General features: G+C 43.4%; 2 protein-coding genes across 2 annotated transcripts; one reads left to right on the forward strand and one right to left on the reverse strand.

The window, feature by feature from the left end:
- Positions 1-307: 307 nt before the first annotated feature.
- LOC109939561 (uncharacterized) lies at positions 308-1,791 on the reverse strand. Its single transcript, XM_020537745.1, has 2 exons — positions 1,607-1,791; positions 308-1,524 (listed from the first exon to the last, which is right to left on the reverse strand). Exons 1-2 carry the CDS (start codon positions 1,781-1,783, stop codon positions 421-423), a joined length of 1,281 nt encoding a protein of 426 aa, XP_020393334.1. The 5' UTR covers positions 1,784-1,791; the 3' UTR covers positions 308-420.
- Positions 1,792-13,746: 11,955 nt separating this feature from the next.
- On the forward strand, positions 13,747-16,010 carry LOC100194149 (uncharacterized). Its single transcript, NM_001139199.1, has 5 exons — positions 13,747-13,906; positions 14,195-14,232; positions 14,330-14,579; positions 14,733-15,263; positions 15,595-16,010. Exons 4-5 carry the CDS (start codon positions 14,889-14,891, stop codon positions 15,859-15,861), a joined length of 642 nt encoding a protein of 213 aa, NP_001132671.1. The 5' UTR covers positions 13,747-13,906; positions 14,195-14,232; positions 14,330-14,579; positions 14,733-14,888; the 3' UTR covers positions 15,862-16,010.
- The last annotated feature ends 5,321 nt before the right edge of the window (positions 16,011-21,331 follow it).

A 21,331-nucleotide genomic window follows, 5' to 3' on the forward strand; every position in this document is an offset into this window, starting at 1 on the left:
CTCCCCACAATTAGGGCACTTGAATTTGCCTCGAATAATCTTCTTAGCTTTCTCACTTTCGTTGGCAGGCTTTTTCTTACTACTCCCACCTTCTAGACAACTCTTGAACCTATTTTTCCTTTGACGTCCCATGCCTCTCTTGCCTAGTGGAGCACCAACCTCCTTTGCAAAATCCACCTTTGGCCAAAATAATTTGCTTTCAATTAGCTCCACCAATCTCTCATAAGCTTTCCTAAACATGTCAACTGAGTAGTAATCGACGACAAACTCCTCCATCATTACATTTCTATATTGCTGTGCAGTAATTAGACATAATGCATGGTGGCAGGGCTTCCCTGTATGTTGCCATTCCTTACATGAACATTCTCTAAGATGAGCCTTCACCACATATCTAGAAAAACAATCACCATTGTCTCTCACCTATGCAACATAGTCATCGCCTTTTATGACCTCCAAGTGTCCAAGTCCTCTAGTTCTTGCATTGAGTTGTGCTATGATAGAAGGTAAAATCTTTCCCTCCAACCTCCTTCCTATCCGCCTCCTCTTGTATAATAGTTGCATGATCATTATCCTAATTTTGTCAGCCAGGTCACAAACAGGGAGGTCCTTGTAGTCCTTTATCCAGTTATTGAACACCTCAGCAATGTTATTTGTTACATAGTCGCATTTGATAGTAGGGTTGAATGCACTTCGGTACCACAACAAGGAATGGAACCTATCTAACCAAGCAGCAATATCAGGATTGCTTCTGACATTTGCAATGTACATGTCATATACTTCTGCCTTGTACGCCCTGGCAGCAGGGTACATGTATTCTGATCCAGCATATTGCTTGACATAATTGTTCATTAGGTGCCGAAAACACTCTCTTTTCTCAGCTTCTGGAAAAACATCCTTCATTGCATTTGTTAGCCCTTTGCAAGCATCAGAACACAATGCTAGGTTAGGTAAATCCCCGATGGCCTTGCGTAACTGTAGAAGGAACCAATGCCAGTTGTCCTCTGTTTCGGACTCAAAGAATCCATATGCAACAGGGAACATCCAGTTGTGGCCGTCGACGGCTGTTGCAGATGGTAGGTGACCATTCCATCTACCATTCAAAGCTGTCGAATCAACACTCAAGTAAGGTCTGCATCCATGTAAGAAACCACTGATACAAGGGCCAAGTGCACAGAAGAACCTACTAAAATAAACTCTGCCATCCTCAACACGTACATCAATTTCAATGACACTATCAGGTGACCTCTGCAATACAGCCTCCTTCCAAGAGAATAGAAGTTGGAAACTCTCTTCCCAAGTCCCAAACAACTCCTTCAAGGCTTTCTCTTTTCCATACCAAACTGTATCATAAGAAATGGTGCACTTGTACGTATCTTGAAGGAAAGTTTGTAAATCCTTTGCACCTGTGTGTGGTTTCTTCGCAAGGATAGGTAAAGCTTTAGCAGCAACCCAAGCACTGGTTGGTGTGCTTGTCCTCCTCCGGCCACTAGAAGTGCAAGTGTGATGATCATTCATCACAGTCACCTACAGAAGTATAAATGAAATGCACATTACTACTAAGGCATAAAAAAACTTCAACAAAATTAAAACTTTGACAAAACCATACAATTATGGTAGGTGACCCATCCCTCTCAATTCTTGCATGTATGCTCCAAGGACAATCACCACCTCGACAAAATCCTCTGTATTTCTTCGGGGTACTAGCCTCAATGCCTAACTCAAACTCTTTTTCTATGGCATACTGTCTCATAGCAAGTCTGAATTCAGCCATAGATGGATACATGCAGCCAACCGCCATCACTGGATGGTTAGAATCATACAAAACTCTACTCTCGTTTGGCAAAAAATCAACACAGGGCATGGAGGATGAAGAATCAACTCCAAAATCATTTGGATTATTTGAATGACCACAATGATTAGAAGCCTCCTCTCTCTCTTTGTTTTCTCGTTCATCTTCAGCCGCCAATCCAAGTTTCGAATACATAGCTAACTCACTGGGTACATGTTGAGGCCCTTCTTCATCCCATCGAAGATCAGGTCCAACACCCTCAAAATCAAATACTTGCGATGGGTCAAACACTGTTAACTGAAAATTGACAGTGCCCTACAAAAAATTGACAGGGAGGCAACAATTATGAGCAGTTAAATTAACATCGCCCTACAAAAATTATGAGGAGCAGTACAAATGAGAAACATCAACTCATTTCTACGTGCATAGGCAACAATACACAAGTGTAGTCCCTTCACAAACAGGGAGGCAACAATAAGACACGACGACTGAAGATGGAAGCTGGCATGTACCAAAAACAACAAGCGATGATATTGATAAGCCACGACAGTGGTTGCGCACTACTAGAAAATCTGAGGTAGATGTGATATAATTTTGGCCCAGTCAAGTTGACACAGAATGGTGCCAACCTTGGTGGGAACTGGGAAAAGGGGGGTCCAAATCAGTTACCGTTTCAACCGGATCTTCACGACAATCTGGTGGTGCCTCCAACCAAGAGTTGTCAACATCGTCGATCGTCAGAGCAGCATCGACCAACGACGACGGATTGAGGGCCAGCCCTGTGTCGCTGCCAACGACCTCGCCTGGAGGCAACGACGAGGATAACTCGCCGGCTGCGTCGACTGCGAGGTCCGGCGAGGGGACTGCCGGAGGTTGCATTGGGATGAAGAAAGAGCTCGACAAGCGCCGGAATCACTCGGGGAGCCGGACAGAGAGGGAGAGGAAGAAAGGAGTGAGCTCGCGATCCGTTCTGAAGAATAGAGGAAGGCCGATCCGTTTTAACGAACGGGAAATCCACCTCTTCAGCGTAAAAGAAGGGCACACGCACGGTAACAGCAGCCGGTACAAGTTAATACGTAGCGCGACGGTTAAAAGTGCCCACGATGACAAATTTTTAAACGGAAGCCTATTATAATACTAAGATTCCAATTGCAAGGTTCGAGGTACCTAACTTTCGAAGCCCGCCGTTCGGGATACCACAGCTCCAATAAACTCGGCGCGTGAGGGGTGGCGGCGCGGGCGGGTGGCAGGTCGAGCTGCGCGCGCGGGGGAGGTGGGTTGAGCTCGTGAGGGTGGGTACAAAACTACAAAGCGCGGTGAGAAAACGAGCGAGGAATGCGGTTGTCGTAATACTCAGACGGCTAAACGGTGGAACTACAATGCTGCCATCTAAGGGCTTGTTCGGTTTTACCCCAATCCATATGGATTGAGGGGGATTGAGGGGGTTTTAATCCCTAGTAAGTCAAAATCCCTCTCAATCCGTATCAATCCCCTCCAATCCATATGGATTGAAAATAACCGAACAAGCCCTAACCAGGCTCGGATCTAAGGGTATTCGGTTGGGGTGGTTAAGATAACGTTTGAGTAGATGATTAATTATAGAAAACTCGTGCTTTAATAGAGTAGAAGATAGATAGATAGATAGATTTTAGTAGAGTAGACCTAGACTAGGCCGGACGAAGACTGCAGGAGCATGAGACCGGCATGGGCTCTCTGCTGCCTGTGTCCTGTATTTGACATAAACTTGACCGACCAGCGCAGCCCGCGCAACATGTGCAAACCGTAAATGCCGGCCCACTATCTAGCACGACCGAAGCGCGGCATTCACGCCGGCCTACACTGCAGCTGCCAGCCCCTTCGCTTCTCTTCGACTCGACCTCAGCAATGGCGAATCCCGGCGGCACCAACCCCTTCGCTTCCCCCGCCGACGCCGCCTCATCGCCGTGGGACGACCTCCCCGACGACTTCTTCCTCTCCACTTCCATCACCTCCCCGTCCCCGTCCCCACCCCCTATCCCGCCCCCCATCCCATCCACCTCGCCCCGTCACGCCACGCCCCACCGATCCACCTCCCTCCCGCCCGCCTCCACTCCCTCCGCTGCTACCTCCGCCTCCGTCTCCGTCTCCGCTTCCTTCTCCGACCCGCGCCCCCGCGCCGCTCCGGCATCGCATCAGCATCAGCATCAGCCCCAGCTCCTCCATCCCAGCCACTCACTCCCCGCCTTCCCCGCCGCGGCCTCCCGCTCCCCGGCCGCCGCAGCACAAGTATGGCCACCGCCCCCGGGGCCCCACCACTCGGGCTCAATCCCGGAGTTCGCCGCCGCTCCGGCCTCCAGCGCACACCTCCCGCCCGCGCGCACCGCGGTGCGCGCCGACCGCCCGCCCCCGCTCGATCTGCGCCCGCGCCCGCCCAGGGAGTCCCAGGCCGGTGCGGCGCTTCGCGTTCTCGCCTGCTGCTGCGATGCTTCCCGGTCCGAGGCCGGCGCCGCCGCCCGTCTCTGGGCAGCGGGCGAGGCCGGCGTCAGGGCATGGGACCTCGCAGACGCCTTCCGGTCGCCGTCTCAGCAGCGTTGGGGCGACGAGTCGTCTGCGCCCTTTAGGGAGTCGCGCAGGACGCCCCCGGCGCTCTGCCTCGCGGCGGACCCCGCTCGCAGCGTGGTGTGGAGCGGCCATGCGGACGGCCGGATCATGGGATGGACCGCGGATCCTGGACCGGAGGCGGGGGAGTGCCTCTCGTGGGAGGCACACCGTGGGCCAGTGTTCGCGTTGGCCGTCTCTTCCTATGGTAGGTCCCATTCCCTCCATTTTCTGGCGATCAGTGCCAGTTTTGCACGTATCCAGATACAATGTAGCACTACCGTTCCTGATTCTTGGATAATTGTAAATGATTTTGCCTTTGGGCCCTGTTTGGAACACATGATTTTTCCTGTTCCTGCGTTTTTTCATATGAAATTGAACTAATTCGTGTGCAAATCCTGTGAAATTCCTGCGTTCCAAATAGTCCTTCAACGTTTAGGAAGCCTCAGGGGAGGTATGGATATAGTAACCACGAAAGTAGAGCTATAAATTCCCCCTGTAGTTATCCTGCATTCCAAGAACTTTCTCCAGGTCAGTCTTGTTTTGTGCTACCTATGGTTATACATGTTCAATTATTTGCTTACTCCTACATTCTAGTTGACAATACCTTTTGTTGGCCCATTATTGTACCAATGTGATTAAACATGGTTTACTGTTATGTCCTTGAAACTATTTTGCTTGCTTTCCCAAATGACCTTATTGCAGCCAAGAAGCTAGATGTATGTACCTTGGCTAATTGTAGGTTCTGCAGACCATATTTGAACAAGACAGTTGAATGAATAGATACCTACTAACTGTATCAGCAGATATATATAATTTATCAACTGAAAAATGACCACCTTCTAAAAAAAAGAAAAATGACTGCTAACTGCAAACTTTGTAGAAGATCAAGTAAAAATATATTTAGCTGCTATGTTTTTCATAACCGAATCTGTGAAGTAATAAGTAAGAATCACTTATTGGGAGCATTTGGAACTGCTTTTAATCGAATTGTCCAGAACTGGCCACGAGAATCATCAAATGAAGTGTGGTGTCTACCGTTTTTTAAATAAGGAAATGTGGTACTATAGCACTCAAGGATCTTTCACTACAGCAAGATGCCACTGATTTTTGCAGTACATGGAACCAAAAGTTTTCCCTGTCATGCCACCACTGTATTTTTTTTTCCAATCTAACATTTTGGGATAATTTTTTTCTTGACATATGTGGAATACCCTTAAATACCCCTCTCATAAGTTAGTTTAGTTCCCATGCATTCTTTCCCAATTCTTCTTCTCCTTGCCTCCAAACTCCCCCAGTTTCTGTCAGTACTGCCTCAACTTCATTGACATCTCTGTTCGCCCAGTTGATTAACGTCTTCCCCTTCTTCATGTATTAGTGGTAAGCTATTGGCAACAAATAGCACCATCACCCCATGTCCCTTCCTTTGCTGAGCCTCTGACTTCATTTCTTGTCCTTCTTAATCAACCAGTGTCTTTCATTGCCCTTCTCTGATTGGCAACTGACACAACTTCCTCGTGTTGGTTTGTGGTGCGGTCGTCAATGAGTAAGTTGGTGGATCATGTAAATTTGAGCCCAAATGCGGTTTATTGCAATCGTCGAGTGCCACCATCTCGGCATCTCCTCAACTCATGACCAGCTGCTGCACCCTTTATGGTGCTTTGTCAGTTAGAAGTTTGGCGGCACTGATCAAGGATACCATTTCTCTGACAAGCAGGAGCAGGGCAACAGCCATCCACATGTCACTCATACTAGTAACACTCCAATGCTCTGTTGCATGACAGCATGTCCATTGAGGTTATCATGAGCCCTTGCTTGTGCTCTGAATGATGTGAAAGATGTTGAGTGTTCAAAATATACACTTAATTGTGGGTAGGAATAATCCAATATCTAATCACTAGTTCTAAAGAGATGCCAACAAATTTGATTGCAACTTTTGGTTGAGCTTTGTCCCCTCAACTACTGTAAGAAAAACATAACGTACAAGCATAGTTGGTTCAAAATTTCATTTTGTCCTTGCAACTAAGGTGACTCTGAGAAAATAATGTAAGTGCCAAAAAAAAACCTTTCTAACTGCAGCTGAACCACTGCATTTTCCCCCTAAATTCCAAGAACTTTCTCTAGGCCAGCCTTGTGACTGCTTCCTAAAAATTACAGACATTCTGTTACTTGTTTACATTCTTCTTCTGCAGTAACATTTGCTGTCCCTTTATTTGACCAGTGTGATGAAATATGGCATACTGTGATGTTAAATAAGAAGGGCAGGTATGGTGCTGTGGTGCTAACTGTCTCACTGAGTCACCAGGTCGTGGGTTCGAAACAGCCTCTCCGTATTTGTGGGGGAAGGCTTGTTATTCCTTCCCCAGTCCCCACTCATGGTAGCCTTCGGCACTGGGTCTATCCTTTTGTGATGTTAAATAAATTATTCTGGATTTTCCAAATGATCTTTCATCTCAGCATTCCAGAAGCTAGTTGTATGTCCTTGCCTAATTCTGGGTCCTATCGAGCATATGTACAAGACAGTTTGATGCCTATTGTGTGCCTACTAACTATCAGCTGAAAAGTAGCCACGCGCTGCAAATGTTCTAGACCATGTTGTTGTCTCTATCATTGGTTCAGTGAATATATTTAGCTGCTGGTTTTATTGAGAATTGAATCAGATCATTCACAATTAGTTTGCAAATCGATCATTTACATGGAACTTGGGGTACTATTATGGAATGCAGGAAGTAGTCTTATCAGCAGTAACCTACATCTTCAATCAAACCATATGCACCCATGAAATACTGATGTTTCTTGGATGTCTTATAGGTGATTTGTGGTCTGGGTCTGAGGGGGGAGCAATCAAAGTATGGTATGCAGAACTGATTCAGAAGTCACTTGTTTCACAAACAGAAGAAAAACATAAGACCCTTTTAGTTGAAAGATCATCTATTGATCTTAGGGACATGGTCAGTGATGGAGGGGCCTGTCCTTTGCCTGCTGTAGATGTAAAACTTCTGTTGTCTGACAATTCTAGATCAAAAGTATGGAGTGCTGGTTACCTCTCATTTGCACTCTGGTACACTTCATGTGTTCATTTATCTTGTTGCATTTGAATGACATCACTCCAGCTATTTCTATATGTGTAATACTGTTATCTATTCTGCTATGCAGGGATTCTCGCACTAAAGGCCTTCTAAAAGTGGTAAACATTGATGGCCAAGTTGATACCCGTTTCGACATCTTATCTGCTCAGGATTCATATAGCTATGAGACAAAGCAAACTCTGTTCTCTCCGAGGAAAGAGAAAGCTCGCAGTCCTGTTGGTTTCTTGCAGAGATCACGGAATGCTTTGTTGGGAGCAGCTGATGCAGTCCGGAGAGTTGCTGTTAAAGCAGGTTTTGGTGATGACACTCGTAGAATTGAAGCATTTACAATGTCAACGGATGGGATGATCTGGACAGGATCGGCAAATGGCTCTCTTGCCCAATGGGATGGCAGTGGTAATCGTTTGCAAGAGTTCCTGCATCATTCGTCATCTGTCCAATGCATTTACAATTTTGGAACAAGAATATGGGTGGGTTACATGGATGGCAACATCCAGCTGTTGGACCTTGAAGGCAACTTGTTAGGAGGATGGATTGCACATAGTAGTCCAATTCTGAGTATGGCTGTTGGAGGTTCATATATCTTTACACTGGCTGGTCATGGAGGAATCCGTGGATGGAACTTGGCATCACCAGGGCCTCTTGACAACATTTTGCGCTCAGAGTTGATGGAGAAAGATTCATCATACAAAAGTTTTGAATACATGAAAGTATTAGTGGGTTCTTGGAATGTTGGGCAAGAAAAGGCATCCTACGAGTCTTTAAGAGCTTGGCTAAAACTCCCATCGCCAGAAGTTGGGTTGGTTGTACTTGGATTGCAGGAGGTGGACATGGGTGCTGGTTTTCTTGCAATGTCTGCAGCCAAAGAAACGGTACAGATGTCACATTCAGAAATTTAGTTTTTTTTATTACTTCTTATATAATGGTTATTTATGCTATTCATTGAAGATATGTCCTATATGCTGGGTCGACCAACTCCTAGAAACTTGTAGTGCTGGATCAAAATACTGTGAAATGCAGTTTGAATTTTGGTTAACATCTAGTTAGTTGAATTCTTTTTATGGTTACATGTCATTGCCTCATTGTTCAATGTTTTGGGCTTGGAGTAAATTTTACCTTCATGGCTGCAGATTTTTCTTAGAATTATGGCTTGCTTTTCAGTTTTCAGAATTTCACAAATTCTCTGTGATGAAGTTGTTGCAAAGAGGATTTTTGTTTATTACCTGTTTCTAATTCATCCCTTGAAATTTTTTTAGAATACTACCCAACATAAATATTGAAAAATGGCTACCATTTTTAATTGTTTACTATTTGTAATGTTGAATTCCTTGTAAAATTTCTATTGACTTTAGGTAGGACTAGAGGGAAGTACAAATGGAGAGTGGTGGTTGGATGTAATTGGCCAGATTTTAAAGGTTCATTCCTTTGTGCGTGTTGGTTCAAGACAGATGGCTGGATTACTCATTGCTGTATGGTAATCTGAGTAGGGTGTGATCATTTTTTTGTTGGATCCTGTTATCACGGGAATTATTTAGATTCTTTTGTTTTTCAGGGTGAGAATAAATCTTAAGCAGTTCATTGGAGACATTGAGAATGCGGCAGTGCCATGTGGATTAGGGCGAGCAATCGGCAATAAGGTTCTCATGCATCACCCCCACCCCACCCCCCACCCACCCCCCCCACTAATGTCAATAGTCTGTAGTGAAGCTGCTCATGCTATATGATATCCTTTGTTTCTTGGGTGCCGAAATCTGAGGTCTAAGAAACATGTTGATGTGAATCCTCTTTCATGCATTCCATGTTCAGGCACTTCTTTCTTGATCATCCTTTTTGTGAAAGAATGAACTTCAGTTTAAATAGTTCAATATATTTGCGGTTGCTGTGCTGAGCTGCACGTCTTAATTTAGCTGAGAACCTAAAATACCCCATTTGGATGTAGATATTAGAGCACAAAATTGGGAATTGGAATCAGCTTTCCTAAATTTTGTTGTTTGGTTGCATGTGGAATTGAGGTTTGGAATCAGAGGCCCAGTTCCATGGAATTGAACTATAAGTCTATAACTAGAAACCCCCTCTCCCAATACAAAGCCTCACACCCTCACCCCTCGGTATTGTGTGGAATTAGATCACACAATTCCAAACTCCAATTCAGTGACATCCACAACAACAACAACAAAGCCTTTTTGTCCCAAGCACGTTGGGTTAGGCTAGAGATGAAACTCCATATGAAAACCTCAGAGCTCAACCCCCAAAGAAAAGAAAAGGGAGACAAAGGCAAAGGAGAACCGAAAAACGACGAAACGGGGAAACACATAAAAAGAGATAAAACCCACAAGAACCAGCAAGATCTAAAGGGCACAAGAAAAGGTCAAACGATTAAGGAGGAAAAGCGAAACTACAAATCAGGGTTCTGGCACGTGAATTGCACACTTCCACCCCTTCCTATCCACGGCGAGCTCTTTATCAATATTCCACTCCTTCAGGTCCCTCTTCACAGCATCTGTCCACGTCAAGGTTGGTCGACCTCTACCTCTCTTCACATTCTCGGGACGCCTAATTATTCCGATATGCATTGGTGCCTCTTCAGGTCTTCGTTGGATATGTCCAAACCATCTCAAACGATGTTGCATAAGCTTCTCCTCAATTGGCGCCACTCCTACTCTCTCTCGTATATCATCATTCCGGACTCGATCTCTCCTTGTGTGGCCACATATCCAGCGCAACATACGCATCTCTGTCACACTTAGTTGTTGGACATGTTGTCTTTTAGTGGGCCAACATTCTGCTCCATACAACATAGCCGGCCGGATTGCTGTCCTGTAGAATTTGCCTTTTAGTTTGTGTGGCACCCGGGGGTCGCATAAGACACCCGCAGCTTGCCGCCACTTCAACCATCCAGCTTTAATTCTATGACTGACATCCTCATCGATGTCTCCCTCCTTCTGAAGCATTGATCCTAAGTAACGGAAAGTGTCTTTCTTGGGTACCACTTGCCCATCAAGACTAACATCGCCATCCTCATACCCCATGGCACTGAAATCACACTTCATATACTCTGTTTTAGACCTACTAAGCCTAAAACCTTTTGCTTCCAGCGTCTGCCTCCACAATTCCAACTTTTGCGAAACACCACTCCTACTCTCCTCAATAAGTACCACATCATCGGCAAAAAGCATACACCACGGTATATCTCTTTGTATGTCCCTTGTGACCTCATCTATCACCAAAGCGAAAAGATAAGGGTTCAAAGTCGACCCTTGATGTAGTCCTATGTTAATTGGAAAGTCATCGGTGTCTCCATCACTTGTTCGGACACTTGTCACAACATTAGTGTACATATCTTTAATAAGATTAATGTACTTTGTTGATACTTTGTGTTTTCCCAAGGCCCACCACATTACACTCCTAGGTACTTTGTCATAAGCCTTCTCCAAGTCTATGAAGACCATATGCAGGTCTTTCTTTTGTTCTCTGAATCTCTCCATAAGTTGTCTTAGTAAGAAAATGGCCTCCATAGTTGATCTCCCAGGCATGAAACCAAACTGATTTTGGGTCACGCTCGTCATCTTTCGCAGGCGGTGTTCAATGACTCTCTCCCATAGCTTTATTGTATGGCTCATGAGCTTAATTCCACGGTAATTAGTACAACTTTGAACATCTCCTTTGTTCTTGAAGATTGGTACTAACGTACTCCGCCGCCACTCGTCGGACATTCTGTTTGTCCGAAAGATGGTGTTGAAAAGCTTAGTCAGCCATACTATCGCTATGTCTCCAAGGCATCTCCATACCTCGATAGGGATACCATCAGGGCCCATCGCCTTTCCTACCTTCATCCTTTTTAGCGCCTCCTTAACTTCATATTCTTGTATTTTTTGTACAAAACCCCTGTTGTTGTCATCGAATGGTTCGTCCAATTCTATTGTAGAACTCTCATTCCCTCCATTGAACAATTTGTTGAAGTACTCCTTCCATCTATTCTTGATCTCTTCATTCTTCACTAATAGTTGGTTTGCTTCATCCTTGATGCATTTGACTTGGTTGACATCCCTTGTCTTCCTTTCACGAATCTTGGGCATCCTATAGATATCCCTTTCTCCCTGCTTTGTGTCCAACCGTTGATAAAGGTCGTCATAGGCTTGACCCCGGGCTCTACTAACCGCTCGCTTTGCAGACTTCTTCGCTATCCTGTACTTCTCTATGTTGTCTGCACACTTGTCATGATGTAAGCGTTTGTAGCAATCTTTCTTCTCCTTGATAGCCTTTTGGACATCTTTGTTCCATCACCAAGTGTCTTTAACTTCCCTTCTGTTTCCTTGACTCAACCCAAACTCTTCTGAAGCTATCTTTCGGATGCATGTCGCCATCTTCCTCCACATGATGTTTGTGTCTCCCTCTTCTGCCCAAGGGCCCTCCTCGTCCTCGATAACTCTCTCCTTGAAAGTTTGGGCCACATCCCCTTTAAGCTTCCACCACTTTGTTCTAGTGACCTTGTTATGCTTATTCCGTTGTAAACGAATCTTAAAACAGAAGTCAGCTACGACAAGCTTATGTTGGGTTACCACACACTCTCCAGGTATAACCTTGCTTAGACCTTGCAATCTAAGCAGGCATGCCTGTCCTCTTTTCTCAAGAGGACGAAATCAATCTGGCTAGTGTGTTGGCCACTACTGAAGGTCACCAGGTGGGATTTCCTCTTCCTAAAGAAAGTGTTTGCTATAAACATGTCATAGGCTAGGGAAAAGTTCAGGATTCCCTCTCCTTCTTGATTCCTAGTCCCAAAGCCTAAGCCTCCATTTACACCCTCGAAACTGGTGCTAGATGTACCCACATGGCCATTGAGATCTCCTCCTATGAAGAGCTTCTCGCCAACTGGCACACTACTAACCATGTCCTCCAGGCCTTCCCAGAACTCCCTCTTTGAGTTCTCATTAAGGCCTACTTGAGGAGCATACGCGCTGATAACATTGAGAATCAAGTCAAACAAAAAATTAGAATTACACTCATTTCAATACCATGCCTGATTTCTTATTCAATCCAATTCAATTCCATCCTCTCCAATATCGACATCCAAACGGAGCATTATTGATTCCGGTAAGATTTCACATGGCCAATTCGGTTGAGGGGAAGAAGATAATTCTTGTTTCTCATTCTAGAATGAGGGTAGCATTATAGTGTTAGGAGAAGGTAGACAATCCACTTATACCTTTGACACCACCACTCACATGCATCCAGAGGGAAAGATGCAAACGTGGAAATAAAGGGGCGGAGGTACAAATACTGTCGGGATTCGAACTCGAGACCTCTGGCTCTGATACTATGTTAGATTGGACACATTAACCAATTCAACCCAAAAACTTAAGCTGTTAGAAGAAGGTAGGCAATCCACTTATACACTTCAACATACATCAATTTTTTTTTCTCGAACTACACTGGAGAGCTGTGTGTCATTTCATTAAGCAAGAAATAGGGGAACAGAAAGGGAGAGGGACAGCACCCATTCCCAACATAATAGCCTTTACAGACGTGTCAAAAAACAACAAAGAAACTCAACCCTGGCTCAGTGCCACAACTTAACTCATGGACTGCAGCTGCAGGAGCAAATTATGCAGCGCTGAAGCTCCAGCCCCACACCAGAGGTTGCTGGAATTGGACACAGCCTGCATAACAACCTGGAAACAGGGCCTTGCACCATCAAAGACACAGACATTCCTGTGTTTCCAACTTTCCATAACTCCCAAGCAACCAGGATGATCAATGAATTGAGGCCTTTCTTAATCTTGTTGTTATCATGCAAGTTTTCAAGGTTATGTTTGAATGGCGGGTAAATGGAATGTTTTCAAGTCGTCCACGATTAATCGTCAAGTCGTCCGACTAATCATGATTAATCGCCCAAGTCGGTCAGCCAGAACGACCAGCAAGTCGTCCGACTTGAAAACACTGCAATGGATTGAACTTGATAGGATCTTAACATCACATGATCGATAACATGATGTTAGTGCCCCATTACATTCTGTGTTCTTATGCATATATCCTTCATCCAAGGGTTGGATGCTTCAAGCTTGTGTTATTCCACTAAGATATGGGTTAGCACTGTAAATGCTTCCTAATTAATAAAACATGATTCAACCCTCTATAAGAGTCTGTTTTTTTGCAGATCAATGGACTAACTTTCTTGTATATAAATGGAAAAATACCATTTGTTTCTCCACCTTGTTTGATCATACCAGCAGGTTTTCCTGCAGATCAATGGACTAACTTTATCTTTAATGTATCTGATTATTTCAGGGTGCAGTAGGCTTGAGAATGAGAATACATGGTAGAAACATTTGCTTTGTAAATTGTCATTTTTCTGCACATATGGAAGCTGTGAGCAGACGGAATGAAGACTTTGACCATGTCTTTAGATCAATGACATTTTCTTCTCCTTCAAATGGATTATTGACAACATCAGGTAATCCATCTTCTCCCATTAAGGCTTTGTTTGGGTACTCTAGTATTGACCCCAATCCACGTGTGTTGAGGTGGATTGAGGTGTAAATTAGTTTAATTTGCACCCCAATCCACCTCAACACATGTGAGTTGGGGTCAAATACTAGAGTACCCAAACAAAGCCAAACTTATTTGCATTTTCTTATGGACATGCAAATCTGAAAAGATTTCGCCCAAACTTTTGCTAATATCATTCAACAATTATTGTGGAAGTGAAAATTTGAACTTATGTACACTTGTGTTGTTACAGTTTCTGGTTCTGCTGCTCAGCTTCTTCGAGGAACAAATGTATGCTGTTAGTCATCTTCATTTATTTTTCAGTTTGTATAGTCATTGTGTATCTAGATTGTGTGATTGTAAACTGGCTAACATGGTGCTACCGCAGGGATCAAGACTGCCTGAGTTGTCAGATACTGACTTGATCGTGTTTCTTGGTGACTTCAATTACCGGCTTTATAACATTTCTTTCGATGAGGCAATGGGCTTGGTTTCCCGGCGATGCTTTGACTGGTTGAGAGAGAATGATCAGCTGCGAGCAGAAATGAAATCTGGGAGAGTCTTCCAGGGATTACGTGAAGGAGAATTTAAGTTCCCCCCTACTTATAAATTTGAGAAGCACATAGCAGGCTTATCTGGTATCAAAACTCTGTTTAAATTCTTAGTTACTGTACTGGATTGATTACATTAGCATAAGCTACATGGCAATAATTTGTATGCACTTCTTTTAATGATCTCTTGAAGCACTTATTTTGGTTATTTTATCTAGTTAACTTTAATTTGACTTATAGGTTATGATAATAGTGAGAAAAGGCGCATTCCAGCCTGGTGTGACAGAGTTCTATATCGAGACAGCCGAACTAGTTCACAGATTGAGTGTTCTTTGGAATGTCCTGTAGTCTGTTCGATATCACTGTAAGTAGTTCGTTGTTTGCTTATCTTATATAATGCTTTTAATTAATTTGCAATGGCTGTTATTCCATTTTTTTAGGTACGACTCTTGTATGGAAGCAACAGACAGTGATCATAAACCTGTCAAATGTGTGTTCAATTTAGATATTGCTCATGTGGACAAACAAACAATGAGGCAGAAGTATGGAGAAATAATGGGTTCAAATAAGGAAGTGCTTGACTCACTTCAGGGCTTGGAGGCTTTGCCTGAAGTAGATATCAGCACGAATGACATCATTCTGCAAGATCAAAACCCTTTTGTTGTGAAACTGCACAACAGAAGTACAAAAGAGTTGGCTTGTTTTGAGATCATTGGTCAGACACCAAAGTCATCTGGCACACCTTTCTCAGGTTTCCCTTCTTGGCTGAAGGTAGGTTACTGCTCTGTCTTCTCTCCTTATCCTATGCTAAGGTATTCCAGTCCATTTGAACATAGTTTATCTATAGCCTGGGGCATGAAATATACACAGACCAGTTTTTTTAAGTCAAAAGTTAGCTATGCTCAACTAAGATGATGGAAATTTTAAGTTTACTGAATGTGAATCTTCAAGTCTTATTCTATTTATTTTTTCAATTACATATCTAGATTATGACTGAAATGGTAATAGATACTAATACTATAAGATTGCTTTGCTATTTAAGATTTGTTCGATGCCATGAGCTTAATTGATAGAGAACTGAAAGAGCACGCGATAACCACAGGTTTCTCCGGCAGTCGGTATAATTTCTCCCAGACAATCTGTTGAAGTGACGTTGCAACATGGACAAATACGAAGTCAAGATTATCTTACTGGGACTTCAGGGGACAGTTCTGGAGCTGCGCAAGAGAAGGTTGCAACGCTATTGGTTACAGTAACCAGAGTGGACTCGACAGCTGGGAGACGGCACAAAATACAAGTACAGCACCGGTGCCGCAGGGAGACGTATTCGTCAAGAGGTTATAACTTGGCGGATCGATTCTTTGCTTGAACCAGAGAATTCAGAAGTGCTGGGCCAACGATGTTGATGTCCCAGTGTGCATAGAGATTTGCATGTTGTAGAACAAAAATCCTGTGATGAGAGTGGCATAAAAACGCGGATTTGGAGAGTTCAAATTTATTAATAGTGTCGGAAAGAGCACTGGACGAGTACAGAGTACAGACGTACCGCGATAAAGACTGCAAAGCTGATATTTTCTGAAGAGCTCACTCGAATAAGCATTCAATCCTGCAGCGCACCAGCACATACTGGGGGTTTCCTTTTTAAAAAATTCTCCAAAAGTCTAAAGCCCTAATTAGTCATATCCTAAATTCGTAACAGTCTCAATTTCCTTTCCTTTTTTTCCCTTAAGTGCTGGATTCTAAAACCCTGATTACGCCTCGCTGAATTTATGGGGCTGAGCTTTTTTCTTCTCTCTTGATACAAACCAATCTTGAATTAGGCTAAAACCAGTTTGGTCCGTGCACTCAGAAACAGTCAAGCCTGTAACATACTGCAGCAACGCCATGAGGACGTTTCCCCAGCATGCCTGGCTGTCTTCTCAAGCCCGCTACACTGTCGCATCCGCTGCCCACGTACAAAGGTTGTCGTTGGTCCTACATCAGCTGCCGTTAAACCCAAAGTGAGAGAGCCCCTTAACCTATCATACATCCATTTTACCTTACCACGCAATATTTAGTTTCATATGTATATCACCATCGAGTTCTGGTGAGGTTGTCCAGCAGCACTACTGCTGCCCCACTGTTCTAGCACCAGCGCTGATCTGTTTCGTAATGATGATTCCCTGGCAAACCACAAATACTGTTTGTCAGTCCCTTTGTCCCACACGTGTATCATATACTTGCACATGATTTTGCTAAGTGGAATAGTGGATCACCCCATCATACTGGTGGAGTGGCGGAGACCATGTTTTGATCACTTTTCATGCTCGCTGCTCTCCAATCCAGGATGGTGTGCACCACCTCATATTAATACTAACTAACTAACTATGAGAAATGAGATGATGATAGATCAATTGATTCCATTCCACAAACCAAACAAAAAAGGAATGAGAAGATAATGAGCTAACTTATTCCTCAAACCGAACATTCTATAAATCTATGAACGTCGCTGACTCGGACAAGTCATTAAACGGAGAGCAATACTTTTACTAATATCATATCATCCATCACCCAATCCATGTTGAAGGTGCATATAAGCCCCAAAGTCGATTCAAGGAGCAATGTATTTGTGACATCGGTAGATTTTTTAGTACTAGGTGTAAGGATGTAGATGACGAGAGAAAAGGTAATAGCCTATAAAAAAATTCTTCTACAAAGCACAATGCACTAGAGCAAAAAGGTGACCCTAATAGTAGCTACACACATTAACTCTGGTACACTCTACACAAGTATAGTAGAGGTTAGTTGCTAGCTAAAACACTTCACCACACAAAAGTTACTGAAAGGAACGTGGAACCTAGGAGGTGAGTTAGGACTTCTATTTTTCTCTTCTAAACTAGGCCTCTAATTTTATCTCTTAAATAAAACTTATACGGATAACCAAGCAAGCAAGTGCAGCTAAAGTTTTGTTAAAGTGTTGCTATCTTTATTATAAAACAGAGTTATACAACCTAGATTCCAATCGTACCAACTAGCCTATAATCTAAGCTAGGAAAGGTAAAGCATATAACCAAAGGAAACAATATAAATACAAAAAGTTAAATAAGATGCAGATGCATACGCCCGTTGACACGCCGATACTTTTACTGAGGTATGAAGAACCACACAAGGTTCTTACTAATCCTCGTTGATGTCCGTAGGGATGTCCCGTGAGAGCCAAGTACCTGGTCGAGTAACTTCGTAGATAGTAGTGGGCCTTCTCTACATGCAAGTGGTGCTCTACTTCCGGCCTTTCTTGGATGCTCCCCGTCATCTTCATTATTGAGCTTCCAGCTAAAACATCGTGAGCCGAGTTCCCTCTAGTACTGTAGAGCCCGGAATTGGCATAAGAAAAAAAATAAAATAAATAAATAAATATATTTATAATAAGGTTTGAGATATTTTTTTACCTTTGGAAATTATTGGGACCCTTTCTTTTATAATCAATCAGGAATATTAAATCATTCATGTAACCAATAAATGAGTAAAAGAATGGGGGTCTCATATTTATAAATTGGAGGTGATACATTTTATCGAAGTAAGGAATCATAAGATAAATTCGACCTCAAATTATAAATTAGAACATAAAGTGAGAAAAGAAGCTTATATTGAACCTATCTATTATGGATAGAATCAAATAATGGAAGGAGAGTAAAATATTGAATATAGTAGAATTTGGATTATATAATTGGGTTTGGGAATTTGAAATTCAAGATAGAAATTTGATTTGAATATTTGAGTTTGGAAAAGAAAATAGAATAGAAAAGAAATAACAAAAAAGAAAAGAGAAAGAATTCGGGCGCCACTGTATTGTTTTCGGCCCAAACTGGCCCAAATCCGCGTCCACGTTGCCCGCGCCACTGCGCCGACACATGGACCCGCGGTGTCAGTCGCTCTCGCGCTCACGTGAAGTCACTGCCATCGCCATGTGGGCCACCCATGTCAGCCTCTTCCACGTGGATGCCGCTCACCTGCGCTGCTCCAAGTCGATGGCTGGTGGACCCGCCCTAGCAGGAGCTCCTCTCCCCTCCGGTTCCGAAGGATTCGCAACCGAGCCGTGAAATCCGCTCGGATTTTGCCAACCAAACACGATGTGGCCGGATCCTAGGCGTGTAAATATGCGCGAACTTCATGATCATCTCACCATCAACTCGTGTTGCCGTGAGTCGCAACTGGGAATTCGTCGCCAAGAAAGAAGCAGTGTGGGAGGAGATCTACCGCTGTCACCGGCACTACTCGCCATGCCACTGCTTGGTGCTCGATTGGGGAGCCAGGGACCTTCGCCAATACCCACCGCACTTAACCGGGTGCTCGTTGTGTCCAATTGGTGCACAAGGCTCGAGGAATTGCTCACTGGATTATCTTGTTTGTCGCGATCCACACCTCGCCGTAGCCGGGGTCCCGTAGTCGCCAAATCCGGTGAGTAAGGTCACCCATTCGTTCGTCGCAACCCTAGCATAGTGTAGTGCATGTTAATTTGGTAATCAGAGCACTGGAATACAAACCGGGCCTCCGTCGGCCATGGCCCGTTGTGGATGTCGGGCGGCGCCGCCAGGCTCGAGTCGGTGGGAAGGTGATTCGGCCACGGCCGTCGGATACACGAGGAGTGGACCCGATTGAACCATCCCATACCCCTTCGTGTATTGAAAGTAGACCGCTGATGTGAGATCAAGCGTTGGAGATTAGATGAGCGTGGTAGCCATCGGATCGGTATCGGGCAATTCTGAATAGATCTATAAATACCCCTTCGCCACTTGAAACATGTACGTGGATCGTTGATCGGACGACCCAGATTGAGTTGAACCCTGGGCCATTGATCCTCGACCGCACGACCAGGATTATATTATGGACATCGGTTCGCTTAAAAACATCTGGATCTAATCGTGACCATCGAAGTTAGATCGCACGACCAGATTTGGCTCGTTCCCCTTCGGCCGGCGCGTTTTGCAAAAGGGACCCCGTAGAACACTAGATTCAACCTGTCGTCCAGAATTATATTAAAAGCATTACGGTAAGGTCCTAGAATTAACGTAGAACCCCCTCAACTCTTCAGATTTAGTATCCACAGTCCATAGACTACCAGAAAATGGTTAATTGATATTTAAAATGGATTTTCTTGTATAAAAATAAATACAGAAACTTGTTTAATTCATATTTAAATCATTATAACTCCTTTTTATTCATTCTAGTTGCATTAGTCTCACAATAATATTGTTTTATCATCTGGTAACTTTGTTTTGTCATGAAATATGGGTTAAAATTTTTCACTTACGTCCTGTTTGGATCATTGGAAATGAATTCCATTCTAATAATAGTAATTTAGACATATATCAATTAAGCTAATTCGGTTTTATGCAAAATATATTTGTATACTATTATTAGAAAGATGTCGGAGATATTTATGTGCTAGATTTTTACTATAGAGGAGTGAGACGAAGTGTGTCATGTAAGTTACAGAGTAGAAACAAATTCTACTAATGCATAAAATCATTTTCCATCCTACACCCCATGAATTTGAGATAGGCTTATATCTGAACTTTGAAAAGTGGTGGAATGTTAAATTCCAAATTAAATAAGTTACTTTATTGAGTGAATTCCAATTCCTCTAAAACGAAGGGATCCAAACACCCCATTAGTCTATTCTATATTTAACCACGTGGATCTTCGGAAAACCATAACTTTATAACCGTAGCTCTGAATTTAGCGGTTCTCGAACCTACGATCTCGTAGCAACGCGTAGATTATTATTATGCAGTTTGTGTTTATGTTTGGTGTGATGTTAATTCTGCCTATACCATGTTTGTTTGTATTGCTACGAATAGCAGTGAGGTCCGAGAATCTTGAAGATCATCCTGGTACCTGGAATCTCAAGTCCCAGGCAAGTTGTGTCCTTGATCACTCCTTTTTACCTAATAATGCTCACTATTAATCACTGTGACATGCTCAGGTTAATTTGATGGGACCTAATAGGTTTCCCTAGCATTTTTTATTCGTCACCTTGCAAGCACATGAATTATTGGGTAGTTTTGCTATTGCTCTACTTGGTTTCGGAAAACTAATGTTTCACTATGATCATGTTCCAATTATGTTATTCTTTAATTATTATTCATGATAAGATCATATTATTAATTGGAACATGGAGAACCACCCAGAAAAACAGTGCTACCACAAGGGTGGTATGAGACGCACTTTGCTGACTAATTAGGAAAGCTAGTGGAGGACTACCTTACCCGAAAGGGGCAAAGGCAGTAGGAGAGTGGTCAGTGTAGGGAGGTCCTTGGGTTGATTTTGCTGCGATGGCGGTCAGGAGGGATCCCTGCATTGGAGCTTCCTAGAAATTGTAGCGAGTTTCTGAAGCTAGTGGAACTTTGTAAAGGCCTCGTAGTGATACCCTGCCTCGCTTCGTTGGTAGAGGTGTATGAGATTCATGACCCCTTGACAGATGGGTAACATGACTTGTGGGTAAAGATGTGCAACCTCTGCAGAGTGTAAAACTGGTATATCAGCTGTGCTCACGGTCATGAGCGGCTCAGACACTCACATGAGTAATTTATGGAACTAAACTTAATTTGTTATATGCATTGCATCACAGGTGTTGTTATCAATTTTGATCTATTACTTATTTGGGTTGGTATCTACTTACACTTAGTAACTACTAATAAAATTTTGACCAACTTTAAAAGCAATGCTCAGCTTTAACTATCCTCTTTGGTAAGCCTTACACTTCACACGAGCTCCCACCTTTAGCGAGTTTATGTACATTACTAGGTGAGTGTCCGTGCGTTGCAACAGAAACACATAATAACCTAACATGGTCTGAA

The sequence above is a fragment of the Zea mays genome, chromosome 5 (genome assembly GCF_902167145.1).
Source record: "Zea mays cultivar B73 chromosome 5, Zm-B73-REFERENCE-NAM-5.0, whole genome shotgun sequence".
Taxonomy (NCBI): domain Eukaryota; kingdom Viridiplantae; phylum Streptophyta; class Magnoliopsida; order Poales; family Poaceae; genus Zea; species Zea mays.